This window comes from Mastigoproctus giganteus, chromosome 1, assembly GCF_048544385.1.
Source record: "Mastigoproctus giganteus isolate SK-2022 chromosome 1, ASM4854438v1, whole genome shotgun sequence".
NCBI lineage: Eukaryota > Metazoa > Arthropoda > Arachnida > Uropygi > Thelyphonidae > Mastigoproctus > Mastigoproctus giganteus.
Genome location: NC_143575.1, coordinates 222420286 through 222446091, shown reverse-complemented (window position 1 = coordinate 222446091; position 25806 = coordinate 222420286). Strand labels below are relative to the sequence as shown.

The window sequence follows — 25806 nt, the reverse complement described above, 5'->3', positions numbered from 1 at the left end:
TCCCCTGCCCCCTGACTCTCAACCTTGGCTCCAAGGAGGTGTGCCAGGGACTACTTTTTAGCTGAAACTCTTACTGGGGCTATCAATTAAGCCTAGGAGCTCCAAAGTGTTTAGGGAAAGGAAGTGGAGATAAGAATGAGTAGTATGGGGATTGGAGGGGAAGGGAAAATCGGATAGGAAGAGAAGGTTGCTATGGACAAGGACATTATTAACTCATCAGACAGCAAGATGGCAACTTTATGTCAGATATTGAATAATGCATAGGGTTAAATGATCAGCCAGGTCGTCCATGCAAGAACTTCCATTTGAAAACATAAAAAAGATAGGTTAATAGTAAACCTCTAGTATTGAGCTATGTTGGCAGTTTTGATAATAATAATGCAGATAAGCATATATTATCAAATTATTTCAATACCTGAATTGAACTGTGTGACTTAACTGATAGATTAATATGTTTTAATCATTATTAGTAAGGCACAGTTTCCTGCGTAAATTAACCTGCGATTATTTTATGGAATAAATGGAAGGAGTTTTGTCTTGTAATTAGGTGCATGAGATAGTGGCTATCTCTGTTGTCCAGGGTTTCTGCAAACTGGAACATTGTGGAATGGGTACACATTGATGAGTTAGCATTGATGTATACTACTTTGGGCTACTTTAGTGTATGAAAACCTATTGTGATGAAATTAAACAGGAGTAGAAGTAACTATGAATTATAAATACAGCTCATCCTATTATAATGTTTCAAGTTATGCACATAATTATTTGCATAATTCTGTGCACAAAAGCCTTTAGCCACCATGTTTAACACTCTTATTCATTATCATCATTTCAGTTTAGGGTTATCTTGAACATGTTTTGCATAATTTGATTTGTTATATATATTGTATGTAAAAATTTATAAACAGTTCCTATCTATACAATATACATATTTTTACTACTTAATACTGTTTTAAAAAAAAACAAAAAAAAAACAGGAAGCATTAAATAATGAAATAAAAATGGAAGTTTTAAAGTTTTGGTGGTTTGTGATACAGATCCGGACACTGAAAGAAGCTGCAGACATTCAACATACTTGGAAACCGTGAGATGCAGTGTAGCCAGTATTACTGTACCTGTGGATGCCTTCATCACCTCATAGTCTATCCAGGTACTAGGCAAGCATTCCTAATACAAAGAAGAAGTCAATTAGGGAATTTATATCATCTCCGACCAGCACTAAGCAACTAAAACAAGGTGTGGCCACCTTGGCTTTAGTTGCTTACTTTGGAATGAGTAACAGACTGATTCATACAAGAAAAAAGTTAAGCACCCACTCTAACTTTAAAGTTTAAGGCCAATAATTTGAATAAAATGCCTATTAAAAGTAAGCAACCAAAGTAACCTGTATACAAAATATACAAATGAATATGCACTTGTATGTGTGAAAGGAAGTGAATTAACAAACAAGAAAAGCCGTTCATGTGCCATCCTTATCAGTTCTGTTAGTTCTGTAAAGTAAGATTATCAGAACTAGTAAGTTTTATATGCTCAGACTTTTCTTTTATTTATTTTTTTTACTGTTGAATTGTAGAGAAATTATATGTAAAGTTTTATGCATTATATTTCAGGGGAAAAAATTCCCATTAATTTATTTTTATTATATAGATGGCAGTTGATTTTGATCATAGGTGGCCTCTTTGGTCCAACAGCAGTAGTTTATCACCAAGTTCTTTTAGTGTGGATGATGAGTTTATAATGGACTTTAGTGACACACTATTTAGCACTCTTATTCCTAACCAGCCATTTGATTTTCCAAACCCCAGAGAAATTGGTAAGTATATTATAAGAACAAAACAAATGGTGTTTGTTTATCTTCTTACTGTAACAAATAATCAGAAAAACACTTATTTATACAATGCCACTTTTAAAATGGAAGTCCTGATCATTGCATTCTGCTTGAGTGCAAAGTCTTGTGCTGCTGTGGATGGCATTGAGGTATTGTACACTTTTTATATGCCACTGGAGACTACTGTGCATCCATTCTGTGTGAATTTGTAGAATGGGCATTGGGCAGACTTCAGGTTCTCTTGCATATGGGAAGCATACAATACCCACTTGCCATGTATTGCTTTATGAAACATTGCTTCAGTTATCAGTGTATCCACTGTATATGTATGGCTCAGAAGCTAATCAGTTGGTTATCAAAGTGCATGATGGAGAAAAAGAGTTTTGTTAATGTAAAAATATCCTCTTGAATGATGCATTTCATAATTCAGTTAATTGATGTGCAGTAGTGGCCAAAAATGGTATTGCTGATGACAAAAATACTTCTGATAATTTACTTTTATATGAGCACTGTATTGGCCTATGAGCTATCCACATAACATCTGAATAGAAAAGTACAGAATCTTTTGATTTAATGGACTTCAGAAATAACAGACAACATCCACCAAACCAGGCTTTTTGTCTGTATGGAATCTGGTGATGTAATTTCTTCATTCTGGTGGTATTTACTATTGCTTAAAATGTTTTCGCAGTAAAACAAATTTAACTTGCAGATAATGAGATGGCTTGCATTACTTTCCTTTATCAATACAGTATTCAATAATCAGATAGAGAATTTGAAATACTGTATGAAGCATGAGAAGCATGACTGTTGTCTTTTGTAATCATTGAAGTAACTTGTTGAAATATCATACCTAAGTTTATAGTTCCTGCTCTTATCAAGAAACTACAAACAAGCCCAAATTCATATACCATAGGAAAGGATACAGTTTATAGTGAAAACTCGAGCATGGGGCGAAAAAAATTTTGCTCTTTTATGAACTGAGCAATACTAAATGAATTACAGTACTTCCTAATGCGAAGAAGAAGTCATTTAGGGAATTTATATCAGCTCCGACCAGCACAGTATCTAAAACAAGGTATGGCCATTTAATGCATTCAGTATTGCCAAGATGAAGTGTAGTTTGTTTTCCCATTACAGTATTGTTCTTTAGTTTCCACCAAGTGCTGTAGTTCCAAACTTTGCACCTCCATTTTTAGGCACATTCGCATATATATAGTGATATGTACCTATTGTCCTCACTATCTGTCTGTCTGCGAGTAACAGTTCGACTCCAAGTGGACGGATTTTCGTGAAAGACTTTTCTTTGTTCTGCATATTGCAATGTTGTGAGACTAGACATTGCAAGGAGTCCTGATTGAAGTGTTTAAAGCCTTGAATGGATTAAGTAAGCTTAATGTTGATGGAATCCTTCCTCTTGCTCAGACCATGCACACAGGTGAGGGGCATAAATTCAAACTAGGAAGGATGGTTGAAGGTCGGATGTGTGGAAATTTTTCTTCAGCCAGACGATGTTTGATTGTCAGAAAAACTTCCATATGGTGTTGTGGTGGTGGATACTTTGAACAGATTCCAGGAGTATGTAAACTGTTAGATTATTATTGATATTATTATCATTAGCTATATGGTGCAAGGAAGCCTGAGGCTTTTGCTGCACCAGCCAAAAAAAAAAAAAAAAAGAAAATTCCTGAGTTACCCAGAGAGAGTCAGAAGTAGAAGGGAATCACCAAAAAAGAGAAGTGATGATATCCAGCTCAGGATATCCTGGGTGTGCCAAACCCATACTCACCAGATGTGAGCCCCTGAGGTTATGTAGGTCAAATAGGAAATGTTGCCTCTGTTTTTTCTTTGTAATAGGAATAATAATAAAATTATTCCTATTATTAGGAATAAGAATAAAATATTATTAGGAATGATAACTAAAGTAAGAGGTATACTTGAGATTGCAACATATCTAAATGTCTGAAAAACAGCATTGATTGAGGTACCCGATCTTGTAGTTGAAATTGAGGGTTGAAATTGTTTAGAGTAGATCAGGGGTGGCCAAAAGGTTGATCGCGGCTTTAATTTCGGTCGATCACGACAAATTTTAAATATATGTAAAAATAGATCAGTCAAAATCTAAATGTCGTTATTATTATGTGCCCCAGTGCATATGCTTATTATAAATCTATTGAACCACGTGACTACTCTTGCTACTGCGCAGCCACTAGGCTTGTCTAGCGAAAATTCACGCAGTTATGTTGTGGAGAGCATAGTGTGTGTTGAATTCTTATTTAGCTTACTTAATATTAATAACTGGACAGTACTTGCACATTAATTTAATTCCCTTTGATTTAAAATGAATACTACAAAAAAGAGTAAAACGTATCATTTTCATCAAGAGTCGGAACTAGAATACTTTTTTGCAATGATAAAAGAAAAATGTTGTCGTTTGATTTGCAATGCTTCCGTGGTTATACCCAAAAAAGGATATTTAGAAAGGCACTTCAACGCACTATATGGTAAATATCAATCGGATTTTCCACCTAATAGTGACCTTAGAAAAAATAAAATTACCACCATTTAAGCTTGTATCAGTAACAACAGATGGAGCTAAAGCAATGACGGGGCATCTTAATGGATTCATCGCATTGTGCCAAAAGGATGATGAACCCAGATTTTTTGAGTTACCACTGTATCCACCAACAAGTGTTAGTCAGCAAAAGATTAAATACTAAAAGTGGTCTGGACATATCTTTCAAAATCGTGAATTCCATCAATCTCTTCAAAGGAGACTTTTCAAAATACAACTCAATGAAAATGAACCAGATCTGATATTACACACAGTTGTGAGGCGGATGAGTCGGAGTAAGTTTCTACAGAGATTTCGGAATTCGCTGAATGAAATTAAAAAATTTGTTGATCAAAGGGTGATGATTATGAGCAACTACAAGATATGGAGTGATTGTGTGATGTGGCTTTTTTTGGCAGATTTTACCAGTAAACTAAGTGATCTGAATTTGGAATTACAAGGAAAATATAAAAATGTGGGTGACATCATTAGTAGTATTTATGCATATAGATATCAATTTTTGGCAATGACTAAGGATTTCAAAGAGAAAAAAAATCGATCATTTTGCAAATATGCAAGGTCATTTGCAAAAATCCGTTTTTGAATTTTATAGTGAGAAATATGTTTCTGAAATTGAGAAAGTTGTGGATGATTTTGAAACCAGATTCGGTGATTTTAAAACAATTGAAGACATTGTTCAATATACTGTATTTCTTATCCATTTAATGTCGACTTAGATACGAAACAAATTGCAGAAAATATTATTTGAAAATGAAATTATTACATTGCAAAACGATATCTTCCTAAAAGCCAGATCATCAAAAAAGGACTTTTGGAAATATGTTTGCCAAGAAAAGTACCCAAATGTAAAAAAATGCAGTGAACTTTTAAATTCCTGTTTTGGTTCGACATATCTATGTGAATTGGCCTTTTCGTATTTGAAACAAAGAAAGACGAAGAATCGCTCTACTCTTACGGATTATCATACAAAAGGTTCTTTATGGTTGGCCTTATCACAGTATATCCCCGATTTTGAAAGCTTGGAAGATGACACGAAGTCACAAACTTCACATAAATTAAAAATTTAAATACGTATGAATTTAAAATAAAAATTCTTAATTGTATTTAAAATTTATAAACAACATATTTCAGTATGTGGTGATGAACTTTTTTAACCATGTGCAATGAAATTCTTGAGATGGTAGATCGCGGCACATTTTGAAGAAAAAAAGTAGATCGCATCACAAATTAAGTTGGCCACCCCTGGAGTAGGTCAAACATTTCTTGCAAGAAAGCAATTAACAGTTTAGTTTCTTCCAATCCGAAGTTAAACTTGAAATTGCCTTGATTTCAACAATGTGCAAATGTAGCATGTACAACAGAAGCGAGAAGAAATGAGCCTCTCTGTCACTAAATCCAACTTCTTTAAATGTGATGTAATCTCAATAGTCTTTTTTTGTTGTTGTGCACTCATTGCTACCTTTGTCTATTTTCTTAGGTCTTGTTTCTTTCATTCTTGCACAATACTCTCGAGAATGCTCTGCATTTGACTTCAGCATCATTGAACACCTTTTCCAAAATTATTGACGCAAATTCTATAGCAGCATCTAACGATGGAATTTAATGAAAATGCAAGACAAAAAAGAAATTGTTGACAAATGTATTGTTGCAAATCATACTATTCAACAAATGGCTACAATCAAATGGGTAATTAGGCTATTGGCTTGGATTTCTCTAACCCCTTCCAAGCCAAGGACGTTTTCACATAAAATAAAACATCTTTTGTGCATACAAGGTATACACGCATTTTTTAAAAAAAATTTTTTATTGTGTTTTTCTAATGCAGTTCGCCAAAATTCAAATGAATGCTGTTTGAATTTTGTAAATCAGTTCGCTAGAACTTGAGATATCGTACCAGTCACGAAAAATGTGTCACACACTCTAATCACACTACTAGTGAGTGCTCGGCACAAACTGGTGGTGGGAGCGGGGGAAGCGCTTCTGGCAGAAGCCGCAGATGACATCACTTCCATGACACATTTTTCATGAACGATCAGATTTATTCAGTTCAGGTTTCCGAGTATGTTTCACATCAAAATCCTTTTTTGAGTTTTATAATACTTTGTAAAAAAAAAAATCTGCAGTTTCATAATAATTTGAATAAGACTGCATTGCTCTGTCTTTTGGTTGTGACATAATTACATTTTAAAATAGGAACAGGACTTTATGGACACCCTGTATTTATACATTTTAAAGTTTGTTCAAATAATATGTCTGTTAGCAAACAAAAATTGTCTTGAACCCTTCCAATATGTACTGCTACCCCTTATCTGTATTTCCAACTAATACTAGATAGAGATTTAATAGATGGAAACATGAAAACAGCTTTGAAAATTGGAGGATGATGATGTCGCACTATTAGCTTTGGTTGTCCAATTTGGACCCAAAATTGAAAGAATTGAAGGATTCTAATTCAGAAGTTGATGAAATTTAATCAAATGATAAGTAAATAGATATAGATAATATTATTGCATCAGAAAAAGCAAGGATGGGTTTTATGTTTTTTTTTACAGGATTTTTTTAATGTTTTTTTTTTTTTTTTTAATCTAATTTGATTATTGACAATTTCACTATAATGTTGAGCAATAAATTCAAATTGAGAATAGATTGATATTTAAAAAGCATTTGTGTATTGCATAAAAAAAGTAAGGATGGGATTTTATTTTTTTACAGAAATTTTTATGATTTTTTTTAAATAATTATGATTTGATTTTTGAATATAATTTCACTCTAATGTTGATAGTCAATTCAAAATAAGAACAAATTAATATATAAAAACATTTTATATTAAGTTTTCATTTTTACAAAATTCACACCTAAGGCCACACACATTCAGCTATCTCATTGCTGAAATGGTTAATTAGCATTAGCCGTATATGGTGCAAAAAAACCCAGGATTTTGCTGCACCAGCCAGAAATAAATAAAAGAAAATAAACTATCTCATCATCATGTAAGTATCTATCAAGCTGACCTCTAAATTTCCTTAAGTAATCAGCCTCAATTACCTGTGGAGGTAACTTAAAGAAGCTGATAAGGAAGCAAGTGGCCTATTGCAATTGGTTTTTGCAGCACATTTCTCTTGGGTTGAACTTTCTGAACAAGACATTGTTCACAGATGAGGATTGATTTTAAGTGGACCTGTCAATACCCAAAATAAACATATATGGTATACTGAAAAGCCACGTACTGCACCAGGTGCTACTGAATTTTTAGAATATTGGGATTGTCGTGCCACCACATCATTAGGCTTATCATTTTTATAGAGACAGTAACCTCTTATTACATTGCCATCTATAAACAGCAAGATGGTGAAGAATGTTCTGAAAGTTACCTCCCACATGTTCAGAGCTTTAGTGCCAGCAGTTAAATCTGTTTTCACAGGCCAAGTAATTTTGAAAGGATTGTAGCTGCCACAATCACTAGACTTGACTTCACCCAATTTCTTCCTGTGGGAGATGCTTGATGTAATCGAAATTGAGGAAAGATGATCTCAAAATAGATGTGCAGAAATTTGCCTTTAGCCAGCGAGTGGTTGATTGTTGCAACAAACTACCATCTGTCATTGTAGAAGTTGATAACTTAAAAAACTTTTTCTTTTGGAGAAAATGGAGAGAGAGAGAGAGAGAGAGAGAGAGAGAGAGAGAGAGAGAGAGAGAGAGAGAGAGAGAGAGAGAGAGAGAGAGAGAGAGTGTGTGTGTGTGTGTAGCTTTTTTTGGCTGATGCTGTATAAACTTGCTTTCTTGCATCATATGCTACTACTAATGCTAACACATTTACATCAACAATCTCCATACCCTGCTGGAATTACGGAACAAGATTACCAGTCTCTTGGTGATATTATCTAATATATCTTTCAGAATATTTCAAAGAATGTGTTGCTTCTTGAGAATGTGCCTATCCATGGAGGATACTTTTAACACCATTAAAGGTGCCTCCATAGCCAGGTGGGCAGGAGCAGCAGTGCATAGCACACGCTTCTTGATTAGACCGGGGTTCAAGCCCGTGACCACCAAATACAGAGGATGCAGAAAGGTCAGGGAATGACTACTGCATATCCCCAGAGCAATATGGCCTTAGTTGCTAATGCTCCTAAAAACCAAAATAACAACAATAACACCTTTTATGAACATTTGCCAAGATAAATATATTAAGCACCTATAAACTTAAATTTGACTTTCCTTTGTTTATTAATTTCCGGTTTATAGCAGTGGTGAAACTGCCATACCTCCAGATCAATTATTATGAGCAGACCCAAAGGGGACCCAACAGCTAATATCATGTCTTTTAGCATTAGCATTAGCATTAGTAGAGGCATATGATGCAAGAAAGCAAGATTATGCAGCATCAGCCAAAAAAAAAGGAAAAAACGCTCCCATTTCACCCCTCCATTCATTCCAAGTACTTGTCCAGCTCAGCCTTAAATTTATTTAGACTATCAACTTCCATAACAAAGGATGGAAGTCTGTTCCACCAACCAACCAACCACCTGCTGGCTAAAGGCAAACTTCCACACATCTATCCTACATCTGTCTTTCCTCAATTTGAATTTATGCCCTCTCAAATGATTTTTCTGAGCAAGAAGAAGAATTCCATCATCATGCTCAAACCATACAAGGCTTTATACACCTCAATCAGATCACCTCGCAGGTGCCCAGTCTCCAGACACTGTAATTTGCAAAATTTAAGCCTTTCTTTGTAAGAGCAACCCTTTGTTCCATTCACTAATCTTGTTGCCCTTCTCTGTACTCGTTCCAATAGCTCTACATCCTTCTTAAAATGAGGCCTCCAGACCTCTATACAGTACTCAAGGTGTAGCCTGACCATTGCTTTATACAAGGGGATAATCACCTCCTTATCCCTGCTAGAAAAATTCCTGTATATCATTGACAAGACACCATGAGCTACTCTTGCAGACCGTCTGCACTGCTCAGAAAACTTCATATCTGCCTGCACAATTACCCCCAGGTCCTTTTCGTTCTCTACCACTGTCAGTCTAGTACCACAGAGTTGATACGTCACTCTGGGGTTGCTGCTTCCCATATATAGTACTTTACATTTGTCAATGTTAAACTTCATTTGCCACCTCTCAGTTCATCTGCTCAACTTTTCAAGATCCAGTTGCAGCAGTGTACTGTCATTAGTGTCCTTAACAAACCTGCCAACCTTCATATCGTATCGTCTGCAAGCTTGGGCATTAAGCTTAATATACCATCATCAATATCATTTATAAATACAGAAAACAACAATGGACCTAATACTAAACCCCGGGGGACTCCACTAATAACATTAGTCCACAATGAGCAGTGTCCATTGATTACCACTCTCTGTCTTCTCCCACTCAACGATCCCTTTATCCATAGCAACAATTTGCCACCAGTGCCACACTGCTCCAATTTGTGCAGCAGTCTTCCATGTGCAACAGTATCAAAAGCCTTTCTAAGATCCAAATATATAATATCAAAGTTATTCCCTGCATCCAATTCTTTTGTGACTACATCATAGTATCCAATCAAATTGGTCAGGCAAGACCTTCCCTTAACAAAACCATGCTGTGTCTGAGCTATAACTGAATTCTTGTCAAGATGATCCTGCAGTGCTTCTTTAACCAGTGCTTTCATTAATTTTCCTGGAACAGAAGTTAAACTCACAGGTCTATAATTACTTGTGTCAGCCTTTGATCCTCCTTTGTGAATTGTTGTTACATTTGCACATCTCCAGTCTGTGGGTACCTCCCCTGAGTCCAAGGAAGCTCTCATAATTATGGCTAACGGATTGCTTACTTCCTTTGCTGCCTCCTTTAATATAACTGGATAGATCCCATCCACCCCAGGTGCCTTTATTGTATTTATCTTCAACAATTTCTCCTCCAATTTACTCTCAATTATTACAAGATCATCTAGCTCACTGCCAGTGTTTACTTCATCTATGGCATTCCCCTTCCTGAATAACTCCTCATGTGTGAATGTAGATGCAAAATATTGATTTAGTTTGTTAGCTACCTGAGCAGGATCATGAACAGTTGAACCATCGATATCAAATGGACCATATATATCTCCTTCTTTTATGCTGCTTAAACCAATTACTTGTTATTATTAGATTATTCTATTCACAAAAGTCCATTATTTTGTTCACAAAATAACCACTGCATGCCAATCACTAGTAATCACCAAAAATCTGTCTATCTGATCTCTCTCCATTACATTTTTTGGTTTCTTTATAATAACTAGAAAATTACATTTTCTAGTTATTATAAAGAAACTATTCCATGTCCTCTTCCACATTTCTGTGCAGTTGTTGGCATATATACTTGTACCACTGTTATTTCTCTTTGTTCTGCCTTCATCCTTGTAACTATCAACCTATCGCTAATGTATTTCATCTCTTCCACACTTCAGATATCTGTTTACTCAAACACACCCCTACTTCATTCTTACTGTCATTACCTACGCATTACAGAATCCCATTATCCTGACCTACAAAATCCCATCACCTGACCATCCTGCTCATTTACAATTCTGCCAGTGGCAGAATTTTTAAATGAGAAGAATGATCAGGTAGAAGCATTGTACCAGCTGAAAGTGGAAAGCATGTAGCTCTTCTAGACAAATTCATGTTCCAGCTATCTGGTGAGTGCCTAATGTGGATTTGTGGCCAGTGCATTGAGAACATTTTCCTCCATATCTGCTGCCCATAGTCAGTCTGTAGCCTAAAAGTTTTAGCTATTGATACTCTTTCATAGCATGGTAAATTTTTTTTGGAATTTTTCTGCATATTTATGATGGGCATCACTTGCATTGTATATCATTTCACATGTTATAATGATGTCGCTCAATTCTTCAAATATCATTTCCACACTGAACAGGAATTCTGCCAAGTTGCAGTAAGCAAGCATTATACATGAACACAGTGATGAGAGCTTACTACACACATACATGCCTATTAATGTGGTCAACTATGTAGACAGAGATCACCTGAATGAGTGATATCCACAGTATCAGATTGGGCAAAGAGGGCCTGTGGACTTTTACTTGTGGAGCCACGTGGTTTATTCAATGTCTGTTAATACAGATTAGGAGTTTGAGCAATATATATAGAGAATGCATGTCAGCATTGATTACCCGCTCAAGTTTTGTGTATAACCCAGTTTTAGATTTTTTCCCCCCTCCTATTGTGGACTACTTAAGAATTATTATTTTCTAGCTGCTCGAGCTGGAATTGCAGATTTCATCCAGCCAGGTCTTGTCCAATTACAACCAGCTCTGGATGACTTTATGGACACCTTTGAGCCTCTTCAAGGTAATTATTAACCTTTAAGCATTATATGATTTATTATTTAATTTGCAATGAAATATTATTAATATTTAATAAGCGTTAAAATTACATTAAATTTGGAGTTAGCTTTAAGCTCATAATTCCAACCTTGATTGTTTAATGATGCTATTGATAATATTGGACACATTAGATGTGGGATTTGAATGATCTGATGAAGTCTCAATCATCAGTTAACTTGTAGATTAAACTTTTGGTATTTATGAGCTCACTTTTTAAAAATTTTATATCATTTAAAAAATTTTACAGCACAATCATTATCATGACTTTAAAATATAGTTAAATATAAAACAAACAAATAGTTCACAATTTTAGTGCAACTAATGAACATAATATGACACTGAAATTCATGAATAGTTTCATATTTAGTAGTGAAATAGTACCATCAAAAATAATATAAGTAAGCAAAGCCTACTTGGCACCTGCTTTAATAAAAACTACTACTAATTGTAATCCATATATCCTTCACTCATTTCTTTTATAAATTTTATCTGAGTATGTATTCAATCCTTTTTTTAACACTGTCTCTCACACTGTGAAATGGAAGACAGTTGCTTGTGCAGTATCTGTTAGACCAGAATTTCTCAATATTTTTGTACTGAAACACTCAGCACTTATCTCCAGTAATGATATAGTCAAGGAAATTAGGACTGCTTTGATAAGTCTAGGTGAAGTCTTTGTATGATGACACTTTATTGCTTTTGCTCATCTGTGAGGCTATAAGGCACAAATTTTGCACATACTTTCCTCTTCTATTATTCTTCATGCAGAATTTGATGAATTATTTCCTTATTCATATCCAAATCATCAGCCATTATTCTCGGGGTCAAACAGCGATCTCTTGCCAATTTCCCGAACTTTTGCAACTCAATCATCATTTCGATTGGTTGATAGTGCCCACTTCTTGGGTCATTGCAAATATCATTCTTTGAGCTGCTTATACCATTCAAAGGCACTGATATGACTTAACATTGCATTGCCATAAACAGTTTTTAACATTTCTGCTGCAGATTTTCCCACTTTAAAGCAAAATTTGATATTCATTCATTGCTCCATTGTAAAATCAAGATGCAGAACATTAAAGCTACTAATGAAACTGTTGTCGTAATGAAATTGTTGTACAATCTCTGTACTACCATCTGTTGGAGGAAGTTTGAACTACAACATACTACTTCCATTTATTTTCATACTCATCATACATGACTCCAACAGATTCAATCCAGGAACTTTATTGCCACACTTCGTATCTATTGATATATATATATATATACACTCATATCTGTATATTTTAATTAATATGATAAATAAAAGTAAAGATGGCAAGTTCGAAACTCCGGAAAGCTTAAAAAATTACATGAAAACGTTAAAAGAAAGTTACGATAGCCTACATCAGATAAAGGCGGGAAAAATTTACTAAATACAGAATTCCGAAACGGGGAATAAAATATGAAATATTAATAAATAATGAAATCTGATGTCAGCAAAATAAATATTGATGCTAAATCAGGTATTTCATCGGGGGACTACACCTGACATAGCATCAACGGACTGCGTTTCCATACTTGCCCATAGTTATGCAAGAGAAAATTTATAAATGTAAATAAACAAATATAAAAAAATGTAAAAAAAAAAAAAAACGAAAAGGTATCTCTTACAAAGTATGGACAAGGTAGTCCCTACGCAGTATTATAATGAAGATATAATTAAGAGAAAAGGGTGAATATTATAAAAAGTAGAAGATTAAAAATATTATACCTGAAAATGGCGACGCGAAACTACATGAGGTCAATACGATAGCTGCAAACAAAACAAATAAAACAGCTACTAACGAAAAAATAGATGACTAGTGACCTCTGTAATCAGTTTTTAAGACAGTATTTTAAATATACAGAAGAAATGTGGCGAGAAGTGTACCAGAGAGGACCATATATATAAAAAAATAAATAAATAAATAAAACGGGAGAGGCTGTGGTTTTAAGCTTAGCATCGCGCAAAGCAGCAGATGGCTAAAACTTAAATTAATATAAATAGTGCATTAAAACCAATAGAGATAACAGAATGATAAAAATTGTTTGGACAAACAAATGCACCAAAGCGCGCAAAGCAGCAGCAAAGGATGCAGATGTATATGAAATAATATAAATGCCAATGCAAGCAACACTAAAGGCCACAAGGAAAAAATAGATTAACTATAGAATAAAGATTGAAGCCAGCAAATGGCAAACCGGAGTTAAAAACAAGACCATATAAAGACTGAATAACAGAGATGGGTGTAATTTAAAGAACAGTATCGCGCAAAGCAGCAGATAACTAATTCTTAAATTGATATAATAATATAATATATAAAAGATTGTATTAAAGAGTAAAAACAGAAAACATCAGAGAGTTAAATAAACTGGATATGGCAAATGCACCGAAGCGCGCAAAGCAGCAGCAACGGATGCAAATGTAAATATATGTATATTTTAATTAATATGATAAATAAAAGTAAAGATGGCAAGTTCGAAACTCCGGAAAGCTTAAAAAATTACATGAAAACGTTAAAAGAAAGTTACGATAGCCTACATCAGATAAAGGCGGGAAAAATTTACTAAATACAGAATTCCGAAACGGGGAATAAAATATGAAATATTAATAAATAATGAAATCTGATGTCAGCAAAATAAATATTGATGCTAAATCAGGTATTTCATCGGGGGACTACACCTGACATAGCATCAACGGACTGCGTTTCCATACTTGCCCATAGTTATGCAAGAGAAAATTTATAAATGTAAATAAACAAATATAAAAAAATGTAAAAAAAAAAAAAAACGAAAAGGTATCTCTTACAAAGTATGGACAAGGTAGTCCCTACGCAGTATTATAATGAAGATATAATTAAGAGAAAAGGGTGAATATTATAAAAAGTAGAAGATTAAAAATATTATACCTGAAAATGGCGACGCGAAACTACATGAGGTCAATACGATAGCTGCAAACAAAACAAATAAAACAGCTACTAACGAAAAAATAGATGACTAGTGACCTCTGTAATCAGTTTTTAAGACAGTATTTTAAATATACAGAAGAAATGTGGCGAGAAGTGTACCAGAGAGGACCATATATATAAAAAAATAAATAAATAAATAAAATGGGAGAGGCTGTGGTTTTAAGCTTAGCATCGCGCAAAGCAGCAGATGGCTAAAACTTAAATTAATATAAATAGTGCATTAAAACCAATAGAGATAACAGAATGATAAAAATTGTTTGGACAAACAAATGCACCAAAGCGCGCAAAGCAGCAGCAAAGGATGCAGATGTATATGAAATAATATAAATGTTATTTATATCATTTGTTTGTCCAAACAATTTTTATCATTCTGTTATCTCTATTGGTTTTAATGCACTATTTATATTAATTTAAGTTTTAGCCATCTGCTGCTTTGCGCGATGCTAAGCTCAAAACCACAGCCTCTCCCGTTTTATTTATTTATTTATTTTTTTATATATATGGTCCTCTCTGGTACACTTCTCGCCACATTTCTTCTGTATATTTAAAATACTGTCTTAAAATCTGATTACAGAGGTCACTAGTCATCTATTTTTTCGTTAGTAGCTGTTTTATTTGTTTTGTTTGCAGCTATCGTATTGACCTCATGTAGTTTCGCGTCGCCATTTTCAGGTATAATATTTTTAATCTTCTACTTTTTATAATATTCACCCTTTTCTCTTAATTATATCTTCATTATAATACTGCGTAGGGACTACCTTGTCCATACTTTGTAAGAGATACCTTTTCGTTTTTTTTTTTACATTTTTTTATATTTGTTTATTTACATTTATAAATTTTCTCTTGTATAACTATGGGCAAGTATGGAAACGCAGTCCGTTGATGCTATGTCAGGTGAAGTCCCCCGATGAAATACCTGATTTAGCATCAATATTTATTTTGCTGACATCAGATTTCATTATTTATTAATATTTCATATTTTATTCCCCGTTTCGGAATTCTGTATTTAGTAAATTTTTCCCGCCTTTATCTGATGTAGGCTATCGTAACTTTCTTTTAACGTTTTCATGTAATTTTTTAAGCTTTCCGGAGTTTCGAACTTGCCATCTTTACTTTTATTTATCATATTAATTAAAATATACATATATTTACATTTGCATCCGTTGCTGCTGCTTTGCGCGCTTCGGTGCATTTGCCATATCCAGTTTATTTAACTCTCTGATGTTTTCTGTTTTTACTCTTTAATACAATCTTTTATATATTATATTATTATACACTCATATCAATAGACATCATTTTATAATTTAAAAAATTATAAAAAAAAATTTTTTTTTTAATAGTACACTATTTCTTATATATTTTAATGGTTTTGTAGTTGATTTTTAGACATGTTTGCAAACAAATAAAGCTTTTTTAGCTTCAGCACATTTTTCCATTTACATGTAGCAACTCAACTCTCTGTGAATGGACTCATTAAATTTTACTTTCAACTCTCAGGAATGTTTGTTGAGTAATGCAAATTTCATTAAAATCAGACAAATAGAAATCCAATAAAATCCCATTACAAAGCCTACATTTTACTGAAAATTTCACTATTATGAAATATTTGTAGGTCCCAGTCACCTTCTCTTATTATTAGTGGAATAAAATTGTTCTGAAAAAAATTCAGTATAATGAATTATTTTCGAAGTCCATCTATGCCTAGAATGTAACTAGTTTACAATGAAAAAAAATTTTTATTGGAAAATTGTGAATGTTGCCGTATAGTCCATAATGTAAATACAGCTCTGAGGCATCTGCTTATAAAAGAAATGGAAGTTTTTGAAATATGCACCAAAATAATTTGTTAGTATATCTTTTATAGGTTGTTTTCCATGTCTTTGTTTTTCGCCCCAGAGATAGCCACAGTTTCAATTTCGCTAAAGTTTCGTATTAATGTGGAATAAAAAAAAAAGTTAAACCTTAACATCAAAATTGATCTATTAATGTACAAAAAATAACAAGTGATATCTACTGTATCATATTTCTGATTCTGTGATATTTGTTATAAATGAAATACCTTCAAAATGACACTCTGAACAAAATATTTTTTCTTATTGCTCACTACGTACATTGCAAGATTAACCTAAATTACAATGTATGCAAGCAGGATATATAGTCAGTAAGAAAATTAAGAATAGATAGTACAGTATAGCACAAACATAAAAATACAGAATATATTATGTGACTTTACTTTTGTAGCATATGTATTTCATTATTTTATTTTATTGTTAATTTTAAAGTCTAAAAGTGACAGCAGAATTTATTTATAGAAGTAATGATTCTTTGAAAAAAATTTCAGAGATGTTCATTAGAACAAAATTTAAGTACAATGAAATGATTTATGCAATCCCAAGAAGTTCATTTTAATGGGATTTTACTGTACAACAAACTGGAATGCTAGAAATTGTTTGTGATAATGTTGCTGGTTGGAGAGATGAATGAGCAACATGGCAGTCATATAAAAGAAAAATTCTCAGTTCAAACATTGTACATCTAGAAAAGTGGTTGCGTTGCAAAGTGTTCATTGAGTTCATTTTTTGTTATTGATTAAATATATAAATAAATCAAGTATCTTTTTATATATATAAATAAATAGGTCCATAGTGGATGGGCCATAGAAAGCCTAGCATAAATGACAGGTGAGTTAATAGATACTTCTCAATGATATTTACTGTCAAAAGCAAGCCCAAATTGCTGAGAAGTGTTAAGGGCAGTGGTGGGATTCAAATAATTTAACAACCGGTTCGCTGCCCTAATGACTGTTGTAGGTATAAAAAAACTATATATCGAAAGGTAATTTATTATTTCATGCAGTTAATACTTAAAGAAGAACAATAAAAAAGGTCCACAAAACTAGATTATGTTATAAGAAAGAGTTTTAAAATATTAATGGAAAAATATTAAATAATACCTGACAAAAAACAATGAAACTGTTATTGCTTCTTGATTGGCATCCTCACTTGCAATTTTGCTTTTATCCGAGCATCATCGGCTGAGTGATTTATCCTTAACCATCTTTTCACTGTAGGAGTAAGATCCCATTCCTTTAGAGGTAGGCCGATTAGACTAATAGTCATTGTGTTTGATTTATTAGAAACAGTTAGGCGACTTCTCTTCTCTGAACATATTATGTTCATCTTTGAAAACCCCCTTTCCGCTTCTGCTTAACTTACAGTAAATGTTCTGACAATATTTTTACCTCTTTGAACACTTTCAGGAATTGCATAATTCTGGGAATTTTTTAAAACGTTTTCCATGAAATCTCGATAATCATTAAAATCAATTTGGTAATCAAAAATGTCAATAAATACGAGCAATTGTTCTTCAGCTGCTTTCCATGGAACCAGTACTTCTTCAATATTCCAGTAATCTGGCTCCAAAAAATTGAGAAATTGTAATTTATTCCTATCCTTGAAATTGGCTACAACTTGCTTTTAAATGTTCACAATCCATTAGCCTTTTTTTAAAATTCGTTACGATGTTTTCTAAAAGTCTTTCCCGAGGAAGCCTGACAAATCGATGATTTTATACAAATTTTATATTTTTGAAGGTTTCTGAAGTAATTAATTCATCAGCTTTTTTTTTCGAATGGACCCTTTTCCTTTCCGAGCATTTGAAATGCTTTAATGGATCTTATCACGAGTTTTTCAGCCTTTAGTATGCCTATGTTTCTTGCTTGCAGTGCATTTGAAAGAAGAGAAATTTTGTTTAAAATATCAATCATCAATGCCAAATCAGTTATAAAATATATATTTTCAAGACGGGCAGCCATTCCTAAGTACTTTTTTATTTGAATAAAAATAGTGATGTAGCGCTGGATAAGCACGCCACAGCTATGGTTGACCTTAAACTACAGTCAGCCCATCTTGGTCCCAAAACTACTAATCTTTATAATTTAAATTCCAAGTTGTTCAGATATTTTGGAAAGTTCAATTTGTTTCTTATTGGATTGATGAAAAATAGTATATATCTTATCAATAAATATTTTAAAATGATTTACTTGCTTTATTTCCTTTATCGAATCATCTAAAACAAGATGGAGGCAATGATTTAAACAGTGCCATATTATTATGTTTGGAAACTCTTTTGCAATCCTAGTGCTCACTCCAGATTTTCTCTCAAGCATAACGCTGGCACCATCGGAGCAAAATCCTATTAAATTTTTTTCTAAGTAGTTCTTAGTAAGCCCAACATCATTTAAACTTTCCATAACTGAAGAACATATTGTCTCTGCATCTTGTTTTTCCAATTCAACTAGTTCAACGAAAATTGTTGGTGATGTAATTGAATCCTCAACTTTTAAGAAAAAGTATAATAACTAGTTTGCAGGATATCGTTGAAGCTTCGTCAATAATCAAACATATGTTCAGATTATTTTCAATAATTTTATTAAATATTTCTTTTTTAATTTCCTTTGCAATGAAATCAACTACTTTCACAGCAGTTTTATGAGAATGTGTTCCTATTCCCATATCTAATCCATTTTTAATTTGCACTTCTATCTCATCTATGTCTGAAAACGGTTTACATCTTTTTGCCAGCCTGTAAACTGTATTAAACACTCTACAAGTAGCACTTAAATATTTGTCACTCATCGTATCTATTACTTTTGTTATTGACTCCTGCTCACATTGTTTTAAGTTCGCTTTACAAATGTTATGAGCTTTTGATGAAAAATGTTCTTTCATATATTTTCCTTAGAGAAGCCTGGTGTACCTCTTTATTTTTCCCTGATGCCATTCTTTTCCATTCTTTTGACACATGAACACTTTTCTCTTTTATAAAGTCATATTTTGCACAATAGTCGCAGCCTAACTTTTTGTTAAAAATTACCAGTCCGTCATATTTTTCTTTAAAATTGTTATATTGTTGCACTGTCCAGCATTCAGGAAGATTATTTTCAATTTTGGAGGTGTTATTGTTTTTTTATTTCAATAATTGACGTGCTGCTTTCTTAAAGTTGGAGTGATTGTGCTTGTGACTGTTTTGTACCATCCAAGGCCAATTCTGATTTTGGTTTCTTATTGTCTATATTTCTCTTGGTTCGTTGTGTCCTAGCTTCCTATTGTTTTTATTGATCGGGAAACACCAACGCACTCATAATATCTCGTGTGAATTTAGGGCGTAACACAAAGCTGACACAAATGACAGTGTGTCATCCCCCCTGGTTGTTTGGCACTTTTTCTCCCTACGTTATATATTCGTTTACTTAAGTTACAAACACGAGGGAATAAAAATGTATTTCATCAAAGGTATGATGAGTTTTATGAAATGAATAAATAAATATTACAAGCATAGTTCCGTCTAATTTTTTTTCACCTATGGACGGAATGAACATTACTACGGGCAATTGGAATACGCTGTTGCGTGGATGAACGTTAAAAAAGAGTAAGGAATGTAAATTTGTGATTTCTACATTGGGTGGCTGCCCAGGCGCCCATCTTAGAGAGAACCCTGATCACAAGTGCAATTTTAACAACTGGTTCGCCGAACTCAACAAAAAATTAGGTATCGGTTCTACCCAACCGGTACGAACCGGCTGAATCCCACCACTGGTTAAGGGGTCAGATTGCTATTAAATAAGTGATATAATGATTCCAGAGTTTTTGTTAGAAAGGTTCGAGGAACCACATGATATATATATATATACAGGGTGATTCACTACCAGTGTGACAAACTTGTAGGGGGCACAAAGACGAATCGGAATCACATAGCATTGCACGGTCCGAAATGCCTTCATCATGTAGTAGAGGACGTTGAACGGGAGGTCGTGTGAACAGCGATCCCGCTGGAAGTCAGCATTTGCGAACCGGTTCCCGAGGCGGTAGGATGAATGAGTATTCAAACGTTGAACTGGCCGACATGCACCTCGCGTATGGAGCTGCGGACTGTAACGGGCGCGCCGCTCTGCGCTTGTACCAGGAACGTTTCCCGCACAAGCGTGCTCCTCATCATACGATATTCGCACGTGTGCACAGAAGGTTACACGAGACTGGTTGTTTCACGAGAGGTACCATGAATCGAGAGCGAACGACGAGGACGCCAGACAATGAGGAGAATGTCATACGTCTTGCAGAAGGCAATCCGAGTAAGAGTACTCGAGCGATAGGCCAACGATTGGGTATTTCCCAATCCACTGTATGGAGGATACTGTCAACAAACCAAATGAGTTCATACCATCTGCAACGCGTCCAATCATTGGAGCCTGCAGATTATCCACTCCGGAGGATTTTTGCTACTTGGTTTCTTCAACAGAAACGGTTTGCAAATGCTGACTTCCAGCATGATCGCTGTTCACGCAACCTCCCGTTCAACGTCCTCTACCGCATGACGAAGGCATTTCGGACCCTGCAATGCTATGTGATTCCGATTCGTCTTTGTGCCCCCTACACCTCCTGCAAGTTTCTCGCACTGGTAGTGAATCACCCTGTATAGATTAAAAGATAGGAGATAGTTGTAATTAATGGTCTGTGTGCAAAGTGCACCAGTGTAACAAATGGGATCCCCTTCCATTTCTAATTTTCATAAGTGATATTGAAGCACATATTCAGGAGAAGCTGCCAAAGTTTGCTGATGATTTGGAGATGAGAAGGGTGGTTAACAATCCACCCTTAACAGGCCACGGTGTTTCAAAAAGACAGATTGGTTGCATGTACGGTTATTTATTTCGGAAAAATAAATCCTGGAATCACATATAAGCTAGGGGAGAAGAGCCTAGTGATAAAATAGAAGCTTTCAAAAAGAAACTTAATCTTTGGAAAACTGAATTTGAGTGTAATAATACTGAAATGTTCCTATGTTTTTCTGATTTTGTGCATAGCAATAATATTGATATTTTACAATTTACGGATATCATTACCACCCACCTAACAATGCTAATTAAGAATTTTCACAAATGATTTAATGTATCTCCAGAAAAAAAAGTTGTATTGGATTTGTGATCCATTTGCTTTTGAAATTTCTTCATGCCCTGAAATTGCCATTCAGAAAAAGGGAGATCTTATCGACCTGCCTTCTGACGAAGCATTACATGCTCGTTTCAAGACTACAACTTATGAAAAATTTTGGCTTTCTCTTCGAGACGAATATCCAGAATTATCAAAATGGCGATGCAAACATTGCTATCTTTCGGGTCTATATATTTATGTGAGGTTGGTTTCTCAAAATTAACAGCTATAAAAACAAAACAGCATTTCAGACGATGACATGGGAGTGGCAATTTCAAATATTAGGCAGTGTTAGGTTGCACTTGGTCATCTCGCAACACAGCGGCAACCCCCAAGGCAGAATGCACTGGTCCCACAGGAACTAGTAGTTGTTTCTGGTATGTCTGCCAGGGGCAAAGGTTGATGACGTAGAGCGGATATCATCTTTTAAGGGCACAAAAGGTGATATAGTTGTACATGTTGGCACTAATGATATTAAGAGTAGGAGACCAGCAGAATTACTTAACAAGTACAGGTCACTGTTGAACAAAAGCCATGAATTAGGGTTGAATTTGAAAGTGTCTGCAATTCTGCCCAGACACGATAGGAGGGAGTATATGATGAGAGCCTTGTCGATCAATTCGGCCCTGGAAAGACTGTGCAAGGCTCAAGGGATAGAATTTTTTTCAGCCTGGTCTGTACTTGTTAACAGGAGAGACTGCTTCTACAGGGATGGGATACACTTAAATAGAAAAGGTGCAAGAATATTTGCTGATGCTATCGAGGCAGTGTTAGGTGGGTCGGAAAGCTGCTAGCTTGGGGGGGATACAAGGACTAATAGTTTAACAGTAGCCGCAGGCAGAGGTAAAGGTGATTCTTGCACAACTCCAGGTGGGAAGGAGCAGCAGTGCGTAGCACACGCTTCTTGATTAGACCGGGGTTCGAGCCCGTCACCACCAAATACGGAGGATGCGGAAAGGTCAGTGAATGACCACCGCATATTCCCGGAGCAATATGGCCTTAGTTGCTAATGCTCCTGAAAACCAAAATAACAAATAACTTGCACAACTTCTATTAGAATAAGTAGCGACCTGGAGCAAGGGGTGTTGGGGGTTTCAGGGACAGATGGCAGTCATCGTGAAATAGGTGGGTATATGGGATGTGTTAGGGTAACTAGGAATAGGTGCATGTATACCAATGCTAGAAGTATAGTTTTTTTTTTTTTTTTTTTTATGTGAACCCCAAACACGAGAGGTATTAGAACCTATAGTACTTAGTACCGTGCTTGGGTTGGAGGTTGAGAAGACGAAAGAAGATATTTGTTGACATTGGACTTGAACTTCTGTAGATTGTAATTTTCAGGAAATACGTATGAAGGAAGGTTGTTCCAGAAAACGGCAGTTGAATGAATAAATGAGGAAGTTGAAAAGTTGGTTCTGTGGGTTTGAAGTTGGACAGTAAATGGATGTTGATTGGTGGCTGCACGTGTTCGGACTGTTTTGAAACAGAGAGCGGGAATTATAGAAGCCAATTCAGAAGAACAGTGCCCGTGGAAGTATCTGTAGAAGAGGCATACAGCAGAAACAGTACATCTATGAGAAAGTGAGTGGAGAGACTCTTGTTAGAGATGAATCATTAATTAACCTAACTGCCCTCTTCTGAATGGAATCAAGAAGCCTGAGAGAGGTTTTGGGGGCACCACCCCAGATGTGGGAAGAATATTCCATGGCAGGGCGGATTTGTGATTTATACAGAGTGAGCAGCTGTTTGGAAGAAAAGTAACGCCGAGAGCGAAAGAGAAAACCAAGTTTTTTAGATGCAGAGGAAGCAATATTTGTAATGTGCTTGTGCCAAGAGAGATTACAAGTCAGGGTAATCCCCAAAAGAGATATATCGTGTTGCCTAGAAATCGGAGTGTCACTAAAGATAAGCATAGGAGCAGAAGAATCCTTTTTGAGAGATATAAGACAAGACTGAGTTTTAGAAGGGTTGAAATCAATTAAGTTGTCTTTGCCCCACTGGAGAATTACCTGAAGATTGGCATTTAAGGAATTTGTAGCAGATTTTCGAGAAGTTGAAGCTGATTGAGCAGGACAAGGTTTCTCAAAATGGAAAGTTGAATGCAATGTGCTATCATCAGCAAAACTATGGAATAGGATTTCCAGTCAATGTAAGAAGGTCATTAATATACAAGAGGAAAAGAGTGGGAGAAAGAACTGAACCTTGGGGGACACCGGCATTAGTGGAGAAGTTAGAAGACAGAGAGCCATTTACCATCACCCTCAGTGAGCGATCAGAGAGAAAACTGGATAACCAATTACTAAAAACAGTTGGCAAACCATAAGATGGAAGCTTGTTTAGAAGACCTCTTTGCCAAACACGATCAAAAGCCTTTGAGATGTCAAGTGCAACTACTTGTGTTTCACCGAACCTTTCCATTGAATTAGTCCATAAATGGGTAACATAAGCCAGAATATCACCAGTGGATTGACACTGACGGAATCCATACTGGCGATTGTTGATCAGAAGGTTTCTAGGTAGTTTAAGAGTTGGCGGTTAATTGATTTCTCCATTACTTTAGAAAGAGTAGAAGTAATTGCAATGGGACAATAATTGGATGGGAGGGATTTGTCACCCTTTTTAGGAACTGGCTGGATATGAGCAAATTTCCAAGCAGAAGGAAAAACGCCTTTGGAATAAGAAAGTGAAAAAAGGCGGCAAAGAATAGGAGTAAGTTCAGGAGCACAGGTTTTGAGAACAAGTGGAGAAATACCACCAGGACCTGGAGCTTTCTTAGCATCAAGATTCATCAAAATCCTTCGGATATCCTTTTGACGGAAGACCACAGGAGGCATTGAATGGACCGTGTTGGGAATGGTGGGAGGTGTTTAACCAAGATCATTAATACATGAGCTGGAAGAAAAATGGGATGCTAGCAGGTCAGCTTTATCCTTGGCTGAAGTGACAACAGAACCATCTGGTTTGGACAGAGGTGGGAGCAGAGATGGGCAAAAGTTGCGACCAATAGCTTTGACAAGAGACCAGAATGCTCGGCTACCATTAGGGCAAGAAGCAAGTTTTCTACTCTTAGCCTGTTCAGACTCTAGTTTGGACTGATTAATAACTGCTTTACAATTGTTGCGAGCTTTGGTGTAGGCAGAAAATGAAACTGAAGAATTAGAAACAAGCCAATTACGATATGCAACATTCTTCTCTTGAACAGCTTTAGCACATTTATTGGAAAACCAAGGTTTAGATAAAGGACGAGATTTTAAAGTGGAGTGTGGGATAAAGGATTCCATTCCTGCAAGAATAATTTCACTGATACGATCTGAGCAAACGTTGACATCAGAAGTTTTGAAACAGTAATCCGACCAAGGAAAAGAAGAAAAGAAGTCTCGCAGGTCATCCCATTTTGCATTCTTGTAATGCCAAACAACACGACGTTGGGAATAGCCATGAGATAAAGGTTCCATTGGAGAAGAGACAATCACAAAGTTGTGATCTGAAGTGCTTAAAGGACCTCTCACTTCGACCGTGTACTTAGAAGGGTTGTTTGTGAGAAAAAGATCAAGTGTATTGGCTGTATGATTAGGATTGTCCGGTATTCTTGTAGGTAAATGAACAATTTGTGCTAGGTCATTAGTAATTGCAAAAGCCTCAGCATCTCGACCTGCTGGGTCGGTGTGACTAGAAAACGGAAGCCAGCTGGAGTTGTGAACATTAAAATCACCAAGGAAAATTTCCTCACTGTTAGGAAAGTTGGACTGGAGAAAGTCAAGTTGCAAAGAGAGGAAGTCAAAGAGCTCCAAGTGATTAGTGGAGTTGGGAGAACGGTAGAGACAACAGATGAATTTGACACAATGAGGTAGAGAGATTTTAAGCCAGAGAAGATCAAAGAGAGGAGATTCCAAATTGCCAAGTCACTGACAGGGAATATTAGAATGGACATATGCACAAGTACCACCTTTGAGGCGAAAGGAATCACACAGTGAATAATTTGGGCATCTGAGATGAGCAGTAGTTGAATCAACCGATAACTGAGATTCTGTCAGAAAAAGTACATGGGGTTTG

At 35.3% G+C, this 25806-nt stretch overlaps 1 protein-coding gene across 2 annotated transcripts in view; it reads left to right on the top strand.

The window, feature by feature from the left end:
- The window catches only part of Mondo (MLX interacting protein mondo), a 289601-nt gene that overhangs the window by 90708 nt on the left and 173087 nt on the right, over nucleotides 1-25806 (top strand). For both annotated transcript variants that reach the window (XM_090376144.1, XM_090376138.1), the window contains exons 5-6: nucleotides 1648-1813; nucleotides 11644-11739. In XM_090376144.1, the coding sequence (XP_090232270.1) occupies nucleotides 1648-1813; nucleotides 11644-11739 (262 nt within the window). The remainder of the gene's footprint in view (nucleotides 1-1647; nucleotides 1814-11643; nucleotides 11740-25806) is intronic.